Source organism: Pleurodeles waltl, chromosome 3_1 (assembly GCF_031143425.1).
Source record: "Pleurodeles waltl isolate 20211129_DDA chromosome 3_1, aPleWal1.hap1.20221129, whole genome shotgun sequence".
NCBI lineage: Eukaryota > Metazoa > Chordata > Amphibia > Caudata > Salamandridae > Pleurodeles > Pleurodeles waltl.
The window spans coordinates 544543174-544561510 of NC_090440.1; the positions used below are offsets into that span (position 1 = coordinate 544543174).

The 18337-nt window shown below is 42.7% G+C and overlaps 1 protein-coding gene across 3 annotated transcripts in view; it reads right to left on the reverse strand.

Annotated features, from left to right (window-relative positions):
* ZWILCH (zwilch kinetochore protein) overlaps positions 1–18337 on the reverse strand; it is a 266547-nt gene that overhangs the window by 85655 nt on the left and 162555 nt on the right. For all 3 annotated transcript variants that reach the window (XM_069222876.1, XM_069222877.1, XM_069222878.1), the window contains one exon: positions 17900–18102. In XM_069222876.1, the coding sequence (XP_069078977.1) occupies positions 17900–18102 (203 nt within the window). The remainder of the gene's footprint in view (positions 1–17899; positions 18103–18337) is intronic.

The following is an 18337-nucleotide window of genomic DNA, read 5'->3' on the forward strand; positions in this document are numbered from 1 at the left end:
GCTCCCTGTTCTGGGAGTTCCATTATAGAATGGTTGAGAGCAGATTGATTGTGCTGCCAGTTTCAGCGGACTGGTACTGTGCTGTCTCCAATAATGAAAATGTCACTTACCCAGTGTACATCTGTTCGTGGCATTAGTCGCTGCAGATTCACATGTTTGGCACAGTCCGCTGCCTGGTGTTGGGCTCGGAGTATTACAAGTTGTTTTTCTTCGAAGAAGTCTTTTTTGGTCACGGGACCGAAGGACTCCTCCCTCTTCGGCTTCATTGCGCATGGGCGTCGACTCCATCTTAGATTGTTTTCCCCGCAGAGGGTGAGGATGGAGTTGTTTGCTATAAATAGTGCCCATGCAATGGAGTGAATATGTATGTACGTTAAGAGTTTATAATAATTATTTACAAATGTACAGATGTTTAAGATTTATGATCTACTTCTAAACGGCTACAGGCTTCCCGGGGAGGTGGGAGGGTACATGTGAATCTGCAGCGACTAATGCCACAAACAGATGTACACTGGGTAAGTGACATTTTCAGTTCGATGGCATATGTTGCTGCAGATACACATGTTTGGCATAGACTATAAAGCAGTTACCTCCCCTAAAAGCGGTGGTTTAGCCTGTAGGAGTTGAAGTAGTTTGGAATAATGTTCTTAGTACAGCTTGGCCCACTGTAGCTTGTTGTGCATTTAGTACGTCTACACAGTAGTGTTTAGTAAACGTATGAGGCGTAGACCAGGTTGCAGCCTTACATATTTCGCTCATAGGAATGTTTCCTAGAAAGGCCATTGTAGCACCTTTCTTTCTGGTTGAGTGTGCCTTTGGTGTAATAGGCAATTCTCTTTTGGCTTTAAGATAGCATGTTTGAATACATCTGACTATCCATCTAGCAATGCCTTGTTTAGAGATTGGATTTCCTATGTGTGGTTTTTGAAAAGCTATGAACAGTTGTTTTGTTTTCCTGATTAGCTTTGTTCTGTCAATGTAGTACATTAGTGCTCTTTTGATGTCTAATGTATGTAGTGCCCTTTCAGCCACGGAATTTGGTTGTGGGAAGAACACTGGCAATTCTACTGTTTGATTTAAATGGAATGGTGAGATTACTTTTGGCAGAAATTTTGGATTTGTTCTTAGAACTATTTTATTGTTGTGTATTTGAATAAATGGTTCTTGTATGGTAAATGCCTGTATTTCACTTACTCTTCTGAGGGATGTGATTGCAATGAGAAATGCGACTTTCCAGGTTAGATATTGCATTTCACAGGAATGCATGGGTTCGAAAGGTGGACCCATGAGTCTTGTTAAGACTATGTTAAGATTCCATGAAGGAACTGGTGGTGTTCTTGGTGGTATAATTCTTTTTAGCCCTTCCATGAATGCTTTAATAACTGGTATTCTAAATAGAGACAATGAATGAGTAGTTTGTAGGTAAGCAGATATTGCTGCGAGGTGTATTTTTATAGATGAAAAAGCGAGATTTGCTTTTTGCAAATGTAGTAAGTATCCTACTATGTCTTTCGTAGAGGCATGTAATGGTTGTATTTGATTGGCATGGCAGTAGTAAACAAATCTTTTCCACTTAGATGCATAGCAGTGTCTAGTGGAAGATTTTCTAGCTTGTTTTATGACCTCCATGCATTCTTGTGTGAGGTCTAAGTGTCCGAATTCTAGGATTTCAGGAGCCAAATTGCCAGATTCAATGATGCTGGGTTTGGATGCCTGATCTGTTGTTTGTGTTGTGTTAACAGATCTGGTCTGTTGGGTAGTTTGACATGCGGTACTAGTGAAAGGTCTAGTAGAGTTGTATACCAAGGTTGTCTTGCCCATGTGGGTGCTATCAGTATGAGTTTGAGTTGGTTTTGACTCAACTTGTTTACTAGATATGGAAGGAGAGGGAGAGGGGGAAAAGCGTATGCAAATATCCCTGACCAACTCATCCATAGAGCATTGCCTTGTGATTCGCGGTGTGGGTACCTGGATGCGAAGTTTTGGCATTTTGAGTTTTCTTTTGTTGCGAACAAATCTATCTGGGGTGTTCCCCAAATTTGAAAGTACTTGTTCAGAACTTGGGGGTGAATTTCCCATTCGTGGACTTGTTGGTGGTCTCGCGAAAGGTTGTCTGCTAGTTGGTTTTGTATTCCTGGAATAAATTGTGCTATTAGGCGAATGTTGTTGTGAATCGCCCACTGCCAAATTTTTTGTGTTAGGAGGCACAATTGTGTTGAGTGTGTTCCTCCTTGTTTGTTTAAATAATACATTGTTGTCATGTTGTCTGTTTTGACAAGAATGTATTTGTGTGTTATTATGGGTTGAAAGGCTTTTAACGCTAGAAATACTGCTAACAGTTCTAGGTAATTGATATGAAATTTTGTTTGGTGTATATCCCATTGTCCTTGAATGCTGTGGTGATTGAGGTGTGCTCCCCACCCTGTCATGGAAGCATCTGTTGTTATAACGTATTGAGGCACTGGGTCCTGAAATGTCCGCCCTTTGTTTAAATTTTTGCTGTTCCACCATAGAAGCGAGAGGTATGTTTGGCGGTCTACCAACACCAGATCTTGAAGTTGACCCTGTGCCTGTGACCATTGTGATGCTAGGCACTGTTGTAAGGGTCGCATGTGTAGTCTTGCGTTTGGGACAATGGCTATGCATGATGACATCATGCCTAGAAGTTTTAGCACAAATTTTGCTTGTATCTTTTGGTTTGGAAACATAGCACTTATTACCTTGTGGAATGCCTGCACTCTTTGTGGACTTGGAGTAGCAATTCCCTTTGATGTGTTGATGGTTGCTCCTAGATATTGTTGTGTCTGACACGGTTCTAGGTGTGATTTTGTATAGTTGATGGAAAACCCCAGTTTGTGAAGGGTTTGTATGACACATGTGGTGTCGTTTGCGCATTATTTTACTGTGTTGGTCTTGATTAGCCAATCGTCTAGGTAAGGGAACACATGTATCTGTTGTCTCCTGATGTGTGCTGCTACTACTGCTAGACATTTTGTGAACACTCTTGGTGCAGTTGTTATTCCGAATGGCAACACTTTGAATTGGTAATGTATTCCTTTGAATACGAACCGTAGGTACTTTCTGTGAGAAGGGTGTATTGGTATATGAAAGTACGCATCCTTTAGGTCTAATGTGGTCATGTAATCTTGCTGTTTGAGCAGTGGAATGATGTCTTGTAGTGTGACCATGTGAAAATGGTCCGATATGATGTAGGTATTTAGTGTCCTGAGATTTAATATTGGTCTTAATGTTTTGTCTTTTTTTGGAATTAGAAAGTACAGGGAGTAAACTCCTGTGTTTTTTTGTTGTACTGGTACTAACTCTATTGCATCCTTTTGCAGTAGTGCTTGAACTTCTAGTCCTAAAAGTTCTAAATGTTGTGGTGACATTTTGCGTGTTTTGGGAGGGATGTTTGGTGGGAATTTGTGGAATTCTATGCAATAGCCATGTTGGATTATTGCTAATACCTAATTGTCTGTTGTAATCTGTTGCCAAGATTGGTAGAATTGGCTTAGTCTTCCCCCCACTGGTGTTGAGTGAAGGGGTTGCGTGACTTGAAAGTCACTGTTTAGGTGGAGGTGTTTTTGGAGTCTGGAATCTTCCCCTACTCCTTGGGAATTGACCCCCTCTATATCCCCTGAAACCTCCCCTTTGGAAGGAACCCTGATATGGTGTGGTTCTTGTTTGTTGGCTGGTGGTGTCTGTGGGTTGGCCACGAAACCCCCCTCTAAATTGAGTTTTTCTAAAAGAGCCTCTGCTCTGCGGGGAGTAGAGTGCGCCCATGGCCTTGGCCGTGTCTGTGTCCTTTTTAAGTTTTTCAATGGCTGTGTCCACTTCAGGGCCAAAAAGTTGTTTTTCGTTGAAGGGCATATTAAGGACAGCCTGCTGGATTTCAGGTTTGAAGCCTGAAGTGCGGAGCCAAGCGTGTCTCCTTATGGTGACAGCAGTGTTGACTGTTCTCGCTGCAGTATCGGCTGCGTCCAGTGAAGAGCGGATTTGATTGTTTGAGATCGTTTGTCCCTCTTCAACTATTTGCTGCGCCCTTTTTTGGTATTCTTGGGGAAGATGGTCTACGAGAAGTTGCATCTCATCCCAGTGAGCGCGGTCATATCTGGCCAGCAGCGCTTGAGAATTTGCGATGCGCCACTGGTTGGCTGCCTGTGATGCTACTCTTTTTCCTGCCGCATCAAATTTTCTGCTTTCTTTGTCCAGAGGTGGGGCGTCGCCAGATGTATGGGAATTTGCTCTTTTGCGAGCTGCCCCTACTACTACGGAGTCAGGTGGTAACTGCAAAGTAATAAACACTGGATCTGTGGGTGGTGGTTTGTATTTTTTATCCACCCTTGGGGTGATGGCTCTTGATTTTACGGGCTCTTCAAAAATTTGTTTTGCGTGCCGTAACATCCCTGGTAGCATTGGGAGACATTGATATTGGCTATGTGTAGCCGAGAGGGTGTTAAATAAAAAATCATCCTCTATAGGATCGGAATGCAGTTGGACATTGTGGAATTCTGCAGCCCTAGCCACCAGTTGTGAGTATGAGGTACTGTCCTCTGGCGGTGACGGCTTTGTGGGGTATGAATCTGGATCATTGTCCGGCACTGGGGTGTCGTATAGGTCCCAAGCGTCTTGATCCTGATTATCTTGACTTATGGTAGTTTGCGCTGGTGAGTGCATTTGTGGCGGTGTTTGTGCCGGCGATGCCTGTTGTAGTGGAGAGGGCGGAGGCGTGACTTTTTTAACCACTTTGGCTTGTGGTTGTGTGTCATCCTTGAGGAGACTGATCCTTCTTTTCCTCATTATTGGGGGAAGGGTTGATATCTTCCCTGTGTCTTGCTGGATGTACAGTCTCTTTTGTGTGTAGTCTGATTCTACACTTTGGAGCTCTTGTCCAAATCTGTGCATCTGGCCACTTATTCCTTGTTCCTCTGAGTAGGATGAAGGTGTGGTATTTTTCGGCGCCGAGAGAGAATCTTTTTTCGGTTTCGGCACCGACAGAATTTTTGTTCCTTTCGGCATGGATTCTCAGTGCCGATGTTTTTCGGTGCCGGTATCTTGTTTTTGTCTCTCGGAGCCGCTATCTCGGCTCCGAGGTTGCTCCATGGCGGTCCCTCGACCGGAGTCGGGTGTCTTCGCTATGGGCGTGCCCTTTTTCGGCGCCTTCGACGGGTCGCCTGTTTTATGGGTCGAGCCATGGCCTGTTGGCAGTGGCGTCCCCTGGGCTTTCGTTTTGTCGATGGTTTTACTTTTCGACGTCTTACTCACAGTTTGTTGCTGTTGTTCGACGTCGGAGTCTCCGGATTCTGAGTCCGGAACCGAGAATGTTTCCTCTTTGTCGTCGAAACGTTGTTTTGTCGGCGTGGACGCCATTTGTAGACGCCTGGCTCTTCGGTCCCGGAGTGTTTTTCTGGACCGGAAGGCTCGACAGGCCTCACAGGTATCCTCCTTGTGCTCGGGGGACAAGCACAAGTTACAGACCAAGTGCTGATCTGTATAAGGATACTTACTGTGACATTTTGGGCAGAAACGGAACGGGGTCCGTTCCATCGGCTTCGATGTCGCACGCGGTCGGGCCGACCAGGCCCCGATGGGGGAATCGAAGCTACCCCAAAGTCTTCCGATGATCGGTGTCGATGTACCTAACTATCCCGATACCGAACGGAACAATACCGACGCTTTCTTCCGAGATTCTGACTAACTTTCCGAACCGAAACACGGAGCGAAAAGGAATACGTCCGAACCCGACAGCGGAAAAAAACAATCTAAGATGGAGTCGACGCCCATGCGCAATGGAGCCGAAGAGGGAGGAGTCCTTCGGTCCCGTGACCAAAAAAGACTTCTTCGAAGAAAAACAACTTGTAATACTCCGAGCCCAACACCAGGCAGCGGACTGTGCCAAACATGTGTATCTGCAGCAACATATGCCATCGAACAGATACTTTTAACCACATATTGCAGTATTTATCTTTGGATGTTATAATATCCCACTCACTGGACAATTTGAAGCACCAGCTCAAGGAGCAGCTCCGATACTGTCAATCCCCACAAAGTGAGAGCCACTGACAATTATCAAAACTGCAGGAAGCAAGTGCCTGTCTGTTTTACAATACAGAGCAAGGCTGAGGTGTTGCCTGCATGAACTCTCTCTGGATCTCACCACTGGTACCAGCGCTAAGACTGTCCAAGTTTATGTGAAGAGATTTATCAAATACACCTAAAACGCATTGATGAATTTGCCCACAAGTTGACCCTGCCTCCACCCATTCTCACAGGAGTCAATGGTGACCACGAGCAGTGGATTGAGAAAAAGTGGATTGAGAAAAAGGGGACTTGACCAAGAGGTTGAGATAATGTACCCAAAATCCAGTGTCAAAAGGGTGGATATAACAGGATGAATTGTGGTTGCCAAATAGATGTTCTCAATAGTCTAACAACTGTGGATGCAGGAAACGCCTGTGGAACTTGTAATTGACACCAACCCTGCAGGATACATGTAGTCCCAGAAGCATCATGGGATTTAACAAGTTGTCACAATCTCAATGGTCATATAGTGACCCACTGACTAGGATATCAGTTACTCTGTCTCAAGTGGGGAAAGCTTTCAACAGGTTGCAATCTAGCACCACCCTTACTTTTTAGCAACAAAACAAGGAGGATATGGGGTACTCCACTGAGCACTCAGTGGTATCAGGGCAAAAAAATGAAATGACACCCTCCTTTGAGGATGTGCTGATCCGAAGGTACAATAGCAATCAGCTTGTGCTGTCGAATGAAGGACACCACTGGGGCCAGTATAATGAGGAAGCCCCAAGGGTCAGCAGAGTGGCCAAAAGGCAATCATATGTACTGCTTGTGTTTGCCATAAAAAATGGAGGGAATAAATACGTTACTTCAGGGCAGGTATATGGAACAAGGCGTCGTAAAAGGCCACGAGCAGTCATTTTGGCAAGCTTCCAGCACATGAGCCAAAGCCAGTAGCTTGAAATTTTGAGGGATGTGAAATGGTTTATATCCATTGTGTCAAGCACTCCTCCCTTTTTTTTCTTTCAAAGAAATAGTAAGGTAATACCCTACCCACAAGCGACACATAGTTGATCAGTCCGAGGAGGGTTCTTGCTCATACTGCTCGTGACCGCTGAAAATGTTACTAATAAATATTTCATGTATTCTGTAATTGTATCTGCATAGAAAATGATTTAACCTAGAAAATAACGTGCGACTCGAAAATGTGCCCACTTGAATGGCCGCCATCTATTATGAAATTTGTGTATTAAACAGCTTATTAATGTTTAGTTAGAACTTATAACAATGCAAAATGCAGTAATGGGTTATACTTGTGTTTAAATGTTATGTATTGGCTTAAATTAACTGTGGGCCTCAAAGTTACAGTCTGAGCCTTAATATTGCACTGCCGTTTATTAGAAAAATGCGATGTCAGGATAAAACGTGATCTCATGCTGTGCTGAATAAAAGTGGATTGTTCTAGCTGAAGGTTGACCCGAATCATTAGCTGTAGCACAAGTTGTTTTTCCTGTCTTTACTAGAAATTGTGTATTGGGTAACATGCGTAAAAACCTGAACATACCGAACTTGTTACAAATGTTAACATGAGGAGTATGAGAATGTGATGTTCCCAGGAATTAACAATGGATGTACTAACAGAAAGATGGAAGAATATAAAAGTTGCTTCTGGACGAGTCGAACAATGTGCATAAGGAAGGAAAACCAATCAACGTGTGAAAGACTGTTTAGTTATATCTTAGACTTGAAATGTCAATTTTTTTGGACTAATGGCTATCGCCTGATTCCTCGACCAATGACAACTTGAGAGAACTTAAACTTAACCGCACTGCACTAAGAACTTTTGTCCTTTTGCCTTTTTTGTGCTCGATTCGCCTTGGGTTACACCTCGACATTGCTCCACTGTTTATTTCTTGTGCTCCATGTGTAATGCTGGTGCTTACTTTTGCGCTGGATGCTTAGAGCCTGTAGCGCTTTTCCTGCCTGTCCTAATGGTTCGGAGAGCTTAGAGTCCCAGATTCTAAACCATTTTCCCTTGCCATGCCCGAGATGCTGATGCTGCTCAAACTGATGTTCGCCTGACGAAGACTGTTCACCACTTGCTGATGCATGAGGACAGGTATACCAGCCACAAATGTCTTTATTGTTGATTTGTCTTATTTTTAGGTGCCAACTGCCGCATTTTGATAGAGCCATAGTTAGATGTTTTCCAAATTTGTTTTGACTAAATTCTTTTGCATGAAGTCCAACAAGCTGATGCTAATCTGACTTTAGTGAGTTTTTCTTTCATTCAACTAATTGCTTTTTTAATTATTACTCAGTTGCTGAACCTCAAATGTATGTTATTAATATTGCGCAATTGCTATTATTGTTGATTTGTACTTTAGCTTTAGAAGGATTGGTTATCAACGCATTGATTAAATTAAGATTCTTTAGGAGTTTCAGTCAACCATTATTATTCTTATACTTTTACCATGTGGTGTTGAGACTAATGTACGTAATACTAGCATTGTTAATTTAGGGAAATACATTTTCTAACTGATACTAAAGGTGTGGTTATTCATGGGCTATTGGGTTATGGTGCATGAGAATTACTATCTCTAAAGAATTTTCGCATTGTCTATTTGATGATATTTATAATGTGGATTGCTTAAGGGTGTGAACATCTTAAACGAGTGAAAAGGTCCATAGGCCTAAGAACGCGTCCCCTTACCAAGTAACATATAAAGGGCAATAAGGTAAGACGCGCTCGCACGCTGAACTACCTTCTCTGACTGCTTTCTTTCTGAAAACACGGAGGCCCCAGGGGAGGGGAAAGGGGTGAAAAGTCCATAGTCTTGAAAGCATGGTAGGCCTTCACCATCTGAAAGAGAGTAGGAGAACTAGCTGCTACCCTATGGCTGCACTCGGTGACTGGACCATGACCTCGTCTGTCTTGTTCCACCTAAGGTAGAACATGTTGTGGAACTGAACTATCACAAGCCCAATACTACCTATTCAATGACTGAGATGAGAATCGTGGAGAAAGGCTTTCTCTGAACCATCTGCGCTTGTCTGAGGACTTGAAACTTTGTCCAAGTCTGGCTTTGGTTGGCATCTTGATGGACGTTGCTTCTTAAGCCACGACCGTTACAGCATAGTAGGTGGCTTTTGGATGAAGTCCCTTGTGGTAACTCGTATCAGTCTCCAGATCCGAATTTATTCCCCAGATGAGAACACAATAGTGAGGAGCAATGTTCCCTGTAAGGCGCGCGCGCGCACCTTTCCATCCCCCATCGCGCAGGCCCCTTTGGCAAGCGCGCACGTTGTGCTGTTATCAAATGTTCCACCATTCCTATACTTTGTGGTAGTTTATATGCGTTATCACTTTCTAAGCCTAAATAAGCCTTTTAGAGCGATATACGTGCTCCCCTAAGGCAGATAATGCTCATATTTGAATCTGGATTGAAGTCAATGAAAACAGCGTTTAAATGCCGCGGGGAGTGTTTTAAACATCATTTGGCGTACTTTAGCATACAAGCGAGCAAGTGATATTTGTCTTGGAAATTAATGATTAATGAGCTAGGAAATGCTTCAGAACAGTAGAAAATGTGCTGTTATCAAATGTTCCACCATTCCTATACTTTGTGGTAGTTTATATGCGTTATCACTTTCTAAGCCTAAATAAGCCTTTTAGAGCAATATACGTGCTCCCCTAACAGGTCATGTCCTTGGGGTGTGCAACCAGGTCACAAAACTGCCTTGATGCCCTATTGCATGGAGCAATGATATCCCTTTTTTGCTTTAGTGGTATGGAGAGGTTAATGCCAAAGATCTTGGCTAGTTATGTGCTGCGTGCGCGTGAATGGTCAATTTCTTGGCGCACGTATCCTTGGCTGCAGCGCACAGAGACCGCACACTGCCGCACATAGTGGAAAAAAATTAGAGGGAACATTGGTGAGGAGTACCTTCTGATCAGTCTTACCACACACCATTGAGAGGATGATAAATACCAGAAGTCATCGCTATCTCTTTTCCCACCTCTTGATAGAAGCCAATGAGAGACTGGGAGAAAGGTGCATGCAGCATACCAGGGGCATTCAAGCATGGATCACCAGTATTTTATATTTACTGGAGTTAGCACCCTGAACATTTGCATTGCCTTGTATCCCACTCTCTTCCGCGTTTTGGGTTCATTAATAGCTCTCACTAAACTGGCTATATGATAACTACGCAATATATATATACAATGATAAAATTACCAAACTAACTGGAAGTCCTGCACCGAAAAACGACGGATCTGCAAAGCAATAAACACTAAATAATACATCTTAAAACATGGCATTGCCAATTGTCCCCCATTTTTGGTCAATTGTAATCTCTTTAAGCTGGCTCTAGATTTATCTTTCCATATAAATGACGTTAAGCTGCTTTCCAACTTATTAAAAAATCCAGCCTCCAATTTGCAAGGGATATTTATGAAAAGAAACAATATGAGGGGTAGAATCAACATTTACTTAGCGATATCCAACCAATCACAGAGATAGCGAGAGATATCCAAACTGACACAATGGAGTGAATTTTTATACCATAGGGGACAAATTAAAGTGGTAGCTACTTAGAACTGAATCGGAGTAAAACATCCCAAATACCTTATGGGGTATTAGTTGTAACTAACCCTTCTATCCGGGGTAACACTTCTGCTGTAGTATTGAACAGAAGCATTAAAAAAAAAATTCTCCCACAATGCCATCTTCACCGAGGCTTTAGACTCTGGCAGCTGTTTTCTGATGTTTTTGACCCCATCATTAATAATTTAAATTATTTTTTTCTTTAGACATCCAAGCCAAAAAGTGTCCCATTTTCTCACCTTCTTTGTAGAACTGGCAATTAGTGATTCAGCTATTTCCATTCCCAGAAAAAAATCTTTTCAAGCATCTTTCTTTTACTGCCATAAACGTAAGGTCAGAGTTGACTACTCTACCTGATGTTTACAATGTGCCCCATCTTCTTCTTTCTGTAGTGTTAGAAATGGGGTCACTAGTTGGCAGTGGTTTGCACCCTGTCCAAGTAGGGACCCTCACTCTAGTCAGGGTAAGGGAGTCACACAGCTAAGATAACCTTTTCTCACTCTCTTGGTAGCTCAGCACGAGCAGTCAACCACCACAAAAGTACTTGACGCATTTAAAAAACAAAAAAAAAAGGTAATATTTATGTGAGTAAAACCAGACCAAAAGGACAACAAAAAAAAAAAGAAAAGAAAATCAACTTTTAAAAGTAAAGATACTAATTTTCAAAGATTAAATCTCAGTATAGCACTTAGAAAATCAATAGCTCCAACTTGGACTAACTCGACGTCTTAACGGAGTTGTTCCCAACAGTCCAATGCCACTCATGGAGGAGAGCGGGCCGGTCACAGAGTCGAACGGGCCCCCAGGCACAGGCGCTTTGAAAACAATGATGAAACAAAGACGTCTCAGACAGTCGGGGAGGTGAGACGTTGCTGGAGCCAGAGCGACATCAGTTCCTTACTGCTATCGGGGAGGTGAGATGTTGGTTCCTTACTGCGAGGCAAGGGAGGTGAGGTGTCAGTTCCTTAAGGTTGCAAAGGTGGTGAGATGGTGTCAGTGGTGAGGCGTTGATTCCTTTACGACAAGGCAGGGTCAATGAATCCAGCGAGTCAAGACGCAAGGCGTCGACTTCACGGTGTCGCCATCACACAACAGGGCCACAGGTGCTGCGACGGAGTCAGGTGTCAGACATCGGTAACATGGGACTCACGCTGTGGCTGAACTTTAGGGGCACTGCAGCAGCGGCGGTCGTGGTTGTTGCACTCAGCGGGGACCATGGCTCTGGTGCAGGCAGAGGCACGGAGCCAGACAGCCACGCCGGTTCTGAAGTTGTTCTGGAGTCGATGTGCTTGTTTCTTCTTAGTTATACCAGAACTCAACCGCAAGGGCCCAGGAAGTGGATTTGGCATCACTTGGCAAGTCAGGACTCTCAGCAAGAGAACCTAGGTGCTGGCAGAGGAAGTTTTTGATGTCCCTGAGACTTCTTAACAGGCGGCAAGCTCTGTCCAAGCCCTTGGAAACAGAATGTAGAAAGCAAATTCCAGTCCTTCCACTCCCAGGACAGAAGCAGCAAACAGCAGACAGCAGACCAGCACAGCAAAGCAACAGCAAAGTGGCAGTCCCTCCTACAGCAACTGGCTCTTCTTCCTGGCAGAATGTTCTCAGCCCAAAAGGATTCTAACTTTGTGAGGTCAGAGGTCCAGTACTTAGACCCATTCCTACCTTTGAAGTAGGCACTTCAAAGAAAAGTCTTTGTAGTGCACAAGATCCTACCTTTTCTGCCCTAGCCCAAGACACACTCCACTCTAACTCAGGAAGACCCACCAGGATATGCAAGGCACACCTCAGCTCCCCTTGTGTGGCTGTCTAGAGTGAATTGACAAACAGTCCAACTGGCCCAGAAGTGTATTCCACAGCCAGGCAAAGGCACAGAATAGTTAAGCAAGAAAATTCCCACTTTCTAAAAGTGACATTTTCAAACTTACAATTTAAAAGCCAACGTCACTAAAAGATGCATTTTTAGATTGAGAGTTCAGAGATCCCAAGTGCCATATCCTTATCTGCTCCCAATTGGAAATTACACTTAAAAGATGTTTCAAGGCAATCCCTATGTTGCACTATGGGAGAGAGAGTTCTTGCAACAGTGAAACCCAAATTCTGCAGTATTTCACTATCAGGACATGTAAAACACATCAGTGCATGTCCTACCTTTTAAATACACTGCGCCCTGCCCGTGGGGCTGCCTTCGACCTACCTTAGGGGTACCTTACGTGTAATAAAAGTGATCGTTTGGGCCCAGAATGTGGGTGCACATGCCAGGTCGAAATGGCTGTTTAAAACTGCCCATACAGACATTGCAGTGGCAGGTCTGAGACATGTTTACAGGGCTACTCTTGTGGGTGGCACAATCAATGATGCAGGCCCACTAGTAGCATTTAATTTACAGGCCCTGGGCACACATGGTGTACTATACTAGGGACTTACTGGTAAATCAAATATGCCAATCATGGATAAACCAAAAAACAATACTATTTAGACAGATGGAATATTAAAACAATCACAAAATGATCCGAAAAATCCCCTGCATGATATTGGGAGAAACTTTTATACATACTTAGAGGGGCTAAAAATAAATCTATACAGTAGGCAGACCAGAACTTCTCAAGAATAACAGGAATACACCTTAGAGGTTAGATTTAGTTTGTCCCATCCATCTTGTAACCCCTACCAAACACAAAGATCAAAGGTCTGTTATGTATTTCTCTTATGTTGCTTTCGGTTTAGATTTGACGACTCCAACCTTGATGAAGGAAGGTAATTAAAATATCACCCTAATATTGGTATTCCAGGAATATTACATCGCTCCCATAATAATGACTGAAGTGGTTCAATACAGTAATGAATGGGACCATAAAAAGAAACAATGTTATATCTCATGCTGAAAGCTGCGATGGGGCTATGACCCAAAACTTCCCATGATCTTTTACTGGTGGTAGACAGCTAACCTGTGCTTTTTCCCAAGTGACCACCATGGTTCCTCTGTGTGAGGATCTTGCAGATGAAAAAAAACAAAACCTTGTTTAACCCAAGAAAAATGCAATTTATTGCCTTCCTTGCCCCGAATAAAGTATGTTTTTTGTAAAAGAATGATAAATGTATGATGTAGCTGCAAGGATTCAGCCTGTTTGTAATATGGCAGACTATTGTTAAATCCATTTTGCTTTGTTATGGTCTTAATGTTTTTCCCCAAGCATCCCAAAACCCCTTAGGACTACTAACATAAACCTGAGAAATTTTGAAGCCAATCTCTTACACTTTAGCCACTGTTTCCTTTTATTTTCAAACAATTCTGCCATGCTGTTCCCAAACATATTTTACCCCATCAAGTGAACCTCCCCCAAACACCAATGACACCCTTTTACCATACTTCCTCTCTTCATGCTCCTTCGCACCCTGGGCATCCCCAGTCACACACCCTCACCTAGATCCTAACCCCCAGATGTTAGGAGGTACGAACGCTGCTTGCATATGGTGTGTTCTTCTCGCACCAAAGGCGGCCTGAAGTTAACATTTTGTACCTTTAGGGTATCCCCCTCATCTCAGACAATAAAACTTCAACATCAGCTGGGTTAGTAAATGTACAGAGCCTACTTCCCAAGAAAATCTTCAGCTTAGCTGGATACCGCAGTTGTGTTTGAACACCCTTGGCTCTTAAAGTCTCAGACATATATTTCAGTTCCCGACGTTTTCTAGAGGTTTTGCATACAATGTCCATATAAACCTTAAAATAGAAGTCATTCCCCGTTTTCACAAATTGCAGCTGGACAGCTTTTTTTGGTCTCTCCCTGCAAATTCTAAAATCCTGGAAGCAGACCAGGGTGGTTTGAGGATTGCCACCATCTTTGGGGGACGTTGGGGGAACTCTGTGCGTCCTTGCAATCGAGATCCGTGCCTGAATCGGACAAGACCGATTTAGATAACTTTGTGATTTCTTCAGATAAGTCATTATTTTGGCCAAACGTTTTTTGGATTCATACGAGCCTCAAATCTTTTACCTGGATCTGTTTTCCAAGTCCTCTAACTCATCCTTTACTTTCCTTTACTGCATGTCCTTAAGGTGTCAGGATGTAGTTTCTGAATGGAACTGCTGCACATTCTCCAAATTAGATATCCCCCGTTCCGTTTCTGTGCTTCTGGTGCTCAAATTTTGCAAAGCTTTATCTATCAAATCCAGTTTCCTCTCTATTTTCTCTGCCATTTTCTTATATACTACTTTTATTTCTTGAATCTCCACCAGCAACTGTTTAACGAGGACACAGTGCAGAGTATTTGGTCATTCTGTAGTTTGCTTGGTCACTCCACTCAATGCTTCTATCGCTGGAAATCATCTTTGCTAACTCGGACCTGGCCTCCCTGTCCTGAAATTGCTGCTGACCAGTAGTAAGGAGCATCCAGTTGTGCAAGTCATCTGCATTTTCGCTCAGTTGGATTGAGGGTGGTACCTGTCTGAATAGCAGTTCACTATTGTCTGCCACTATATCGATCTTCTCGAAAGGAAGAGTAATTTTTGCTTCTTCATCTTGTAAATCTCAAAGCAAATGTCAACGAAAGACATAATATTGTGCCAAACTCATATGACATGTGGAACTACAATGTGAGAGGACTGCCGTCGTGACTGCCATATTCAATTTCAACCTACTAGTTTTAACAATCCCCTTCTGTATATTCTTCCTGGCAGGCTGGAAAGAAGCAAATCCCAGGGCAGTTGTAGGCTAGTCTGGTTGTTCAACCTGAAGCCCAACCCCCTCCCAATATCTCCAGTATCTGACTTCCCCCCGGGAACGCCTTGTCTCCTGTGATGTTAATCAGGGGATATTCTCTGGGTACAACTGTAACTGTGATGTTTAAGTCAATACTTGATGACCCTCCATCCCCTCCACCTGTACCTGCTTTTTCTGCATTTTAATAGGTGTGGAGGAATTGCCCAACAACTCTGCCCCTAAAGTTGGTTTCTCTTACTACTGCCACTCACATCCATGTTGCTTTTATTGAGCGAGGGCTTAATCTCTTCGTGAAATGGTTTAGTATGCTAGTCTGCTCAAGATTTCAAGCTGTGTTCCCCCCCCCCCAATCTATAAAACAGGACATACTTTAGACAAAAGCAGAATTATGCATGAAGCAGAGGTTCATCAAAGCACTGTTCGGTATGACATCTCTCTCTGTTTTTCTTACAGACAGATGGTCGCTGTTCTTAGCAGTCTCTCTTTAACCTACGTTTACCAAGCATTTGGGTTGGTTAGAAAACCCTTTAGGTTTGAAAAGGTGAATGACACCCTAAACATTGGTACGGAGCACTTCGACAAGAGACCTCTCATGCTGCCGTAAATATATGTATGAAATGGCAGGGGCATACAGAGATATTGGAGCATACAGAGATATTGACAGGGACACTTTTGAGTCAATTAGCAGCCACATATGCTGGCTATCTAAGGACTGTACTTACACAGTCATTTCACTGTCCCAATTGTTAATTTATAAATGATGCTTGGGAACTACAATTTGTTCATGGAATAATGAGCTGTAGGCATAAGATCACAGAATCTAGGCATCGAAGGATTAAAGGCTGAGCAATATTTATAAAGTGCAGTGAACGTTACTTGTTTTTTGTAAACTTTCAAACACCAGCACTTTAAGGTTAATGCGGCTGATGTTTTCTTCTCAAACCGTTAGCTATTTTGCTGTTATTCTCAGTATATGTTTTAAAGTCTAATAAATTGCATGAAATGAAAGATGTTTAAGCTGTATGCCAAGCATTCTAATAGGTACTGCATCATCCAACACCCGCAGAGTGAATGTCTCAGCGTTGCATCTAAGTAGAATGTAAAGTATGTTAATGGGAATACAAGTGAAGTTCCATGGATATGTATTATGTCCTTGCAAATGACTGCCTGTGAATTATACTTTTGCAAAAGGCCAATGAACCCTGAAAAAGTTGTTACACTGTTATTGAGGGACTCTGGGCTGTTAGTGTGGAGTAGTGCTGGGTTAATTTAATAAAAGCATCCCAATGCATCTGTGACGCTAGATGCAGAAAACCAACACAACACATAATGTGATGAACAGAAGGTGACATGACAAACAATCCAATATGCCCTCAAAACGGATTCCCAGGGCTGATGAGCAAGCCACATTTTGACATGTACCAGACTGCGTCCTATCTGCAAGTCTTCTGAACGGTCGACTATATTACCAGCCGATTGGGGCAGAGACCTCTCCAAATCATTTACTGGATTATTTCTGCACTGATACATCTTTGCAAGTTCAATCTTTTCTCCTGCTTCCCCAGCTTACTGGCACAAAGTTAAACTTTTTCCTTGAAAAACCTAAATTAACCAGCCATTTTTATATTGAGATATCCGTCACAGATTTAAATAGGTATGCCTAACCACCAATTTACTACTATTACCAATACTACATACCAACAAGTGTCTGCATAAGTGTGCATGTTTGAGTTTTGCATCATATTTCCACATCACGTTAAAGTACCAGAGAAGCATTATTTCTACGGAGTGCAGTGCCACAGGTCTGCTGTGAACACAGCTGCATTGTTTGCATTATTGTTTCATCTTCAGCCAAAATGTATTAATGCTGAAATACATATCATCATCATGTTAGCCTTGAAAAAGCCTCAGGCACATATGTCAAAGGGTTAAACGGGCTGGCTGTTGCATGCAGTGTTAGTTGTTTTACAAGTAGTGCTCTTTGAAGACCTTGTAGTTAGTCCAAGCATCACATTAAATAAAAATGAAGGACTAGCACAAGTAATCTTACCTTTAGTGTACCATACTTGTTGTTCATGATTCAGTTACATATTTGTGGATGTTATGTTATGTGGATTTGTAGTGCGCAGCTAAGTACCCATGACGGTATCTACGCCAATGAATTAGAAATTGTCTATCATTCTTAAGTACTTTACACGGTTTGATTAGAGATAGTCTTTCAAGTTATTTAGCGAGTTGGTTTTGGAACCAAGAGTCATGAGTACTAATCCCAGCTTCTCTGCTTGCTAAAACTATGTGATCCTCGGCTAATCAGTTTCTCCCTCTTTTGAGCCAGGAATTAAGAATGTTTTGTAACAAGATAACACCACTACTAATCAGAATGCATAGATTATGTGCGAACATTTTATACGGATGGCACTGCCAAATGCCTTGTCATTTTCTCTGTGTTCCACACTCAGAAATCCCAGGACAAAACGCACTTTTTGGTCATGCCACATCACATACACCGCAATACTCTGTAAAAGGTATGAATGATTGGAGTCGTACCTTTGCAGCTCACCACATGGGTACTGATTCCAGTAAACCTGTTGGTACTGGCTTTGATGGGTTCAGCTCCGAGCCAGCAAGTTCCTTCTGGGTCAGAGCTGTCACACCTCACCCACAAGGGAGGGAGCACTGGTACTGGCTTCTTAATTGATAACTGGTCCATATTGGGGTTATGTGCCATAATGTAGCTTGACAACAGTTGCCTAGAAGGAAGAACACAAACAGGAATCAATGGCCACAGCTAATAAGCCTCCTGTCAAAGTTCTGAACACAAATACAATAAAAGAAAATATATATGTTTGGAGTGCCTAACCCTGGTGAATCACATTAAATAAATATATCACTGTATGATAAAATGAGTCCAGCACTGTCCTTCATGACGGTTTCTTTGTTTTGATCATACACTTTCAGTGATAATTCAATACAACCAATCAGTTT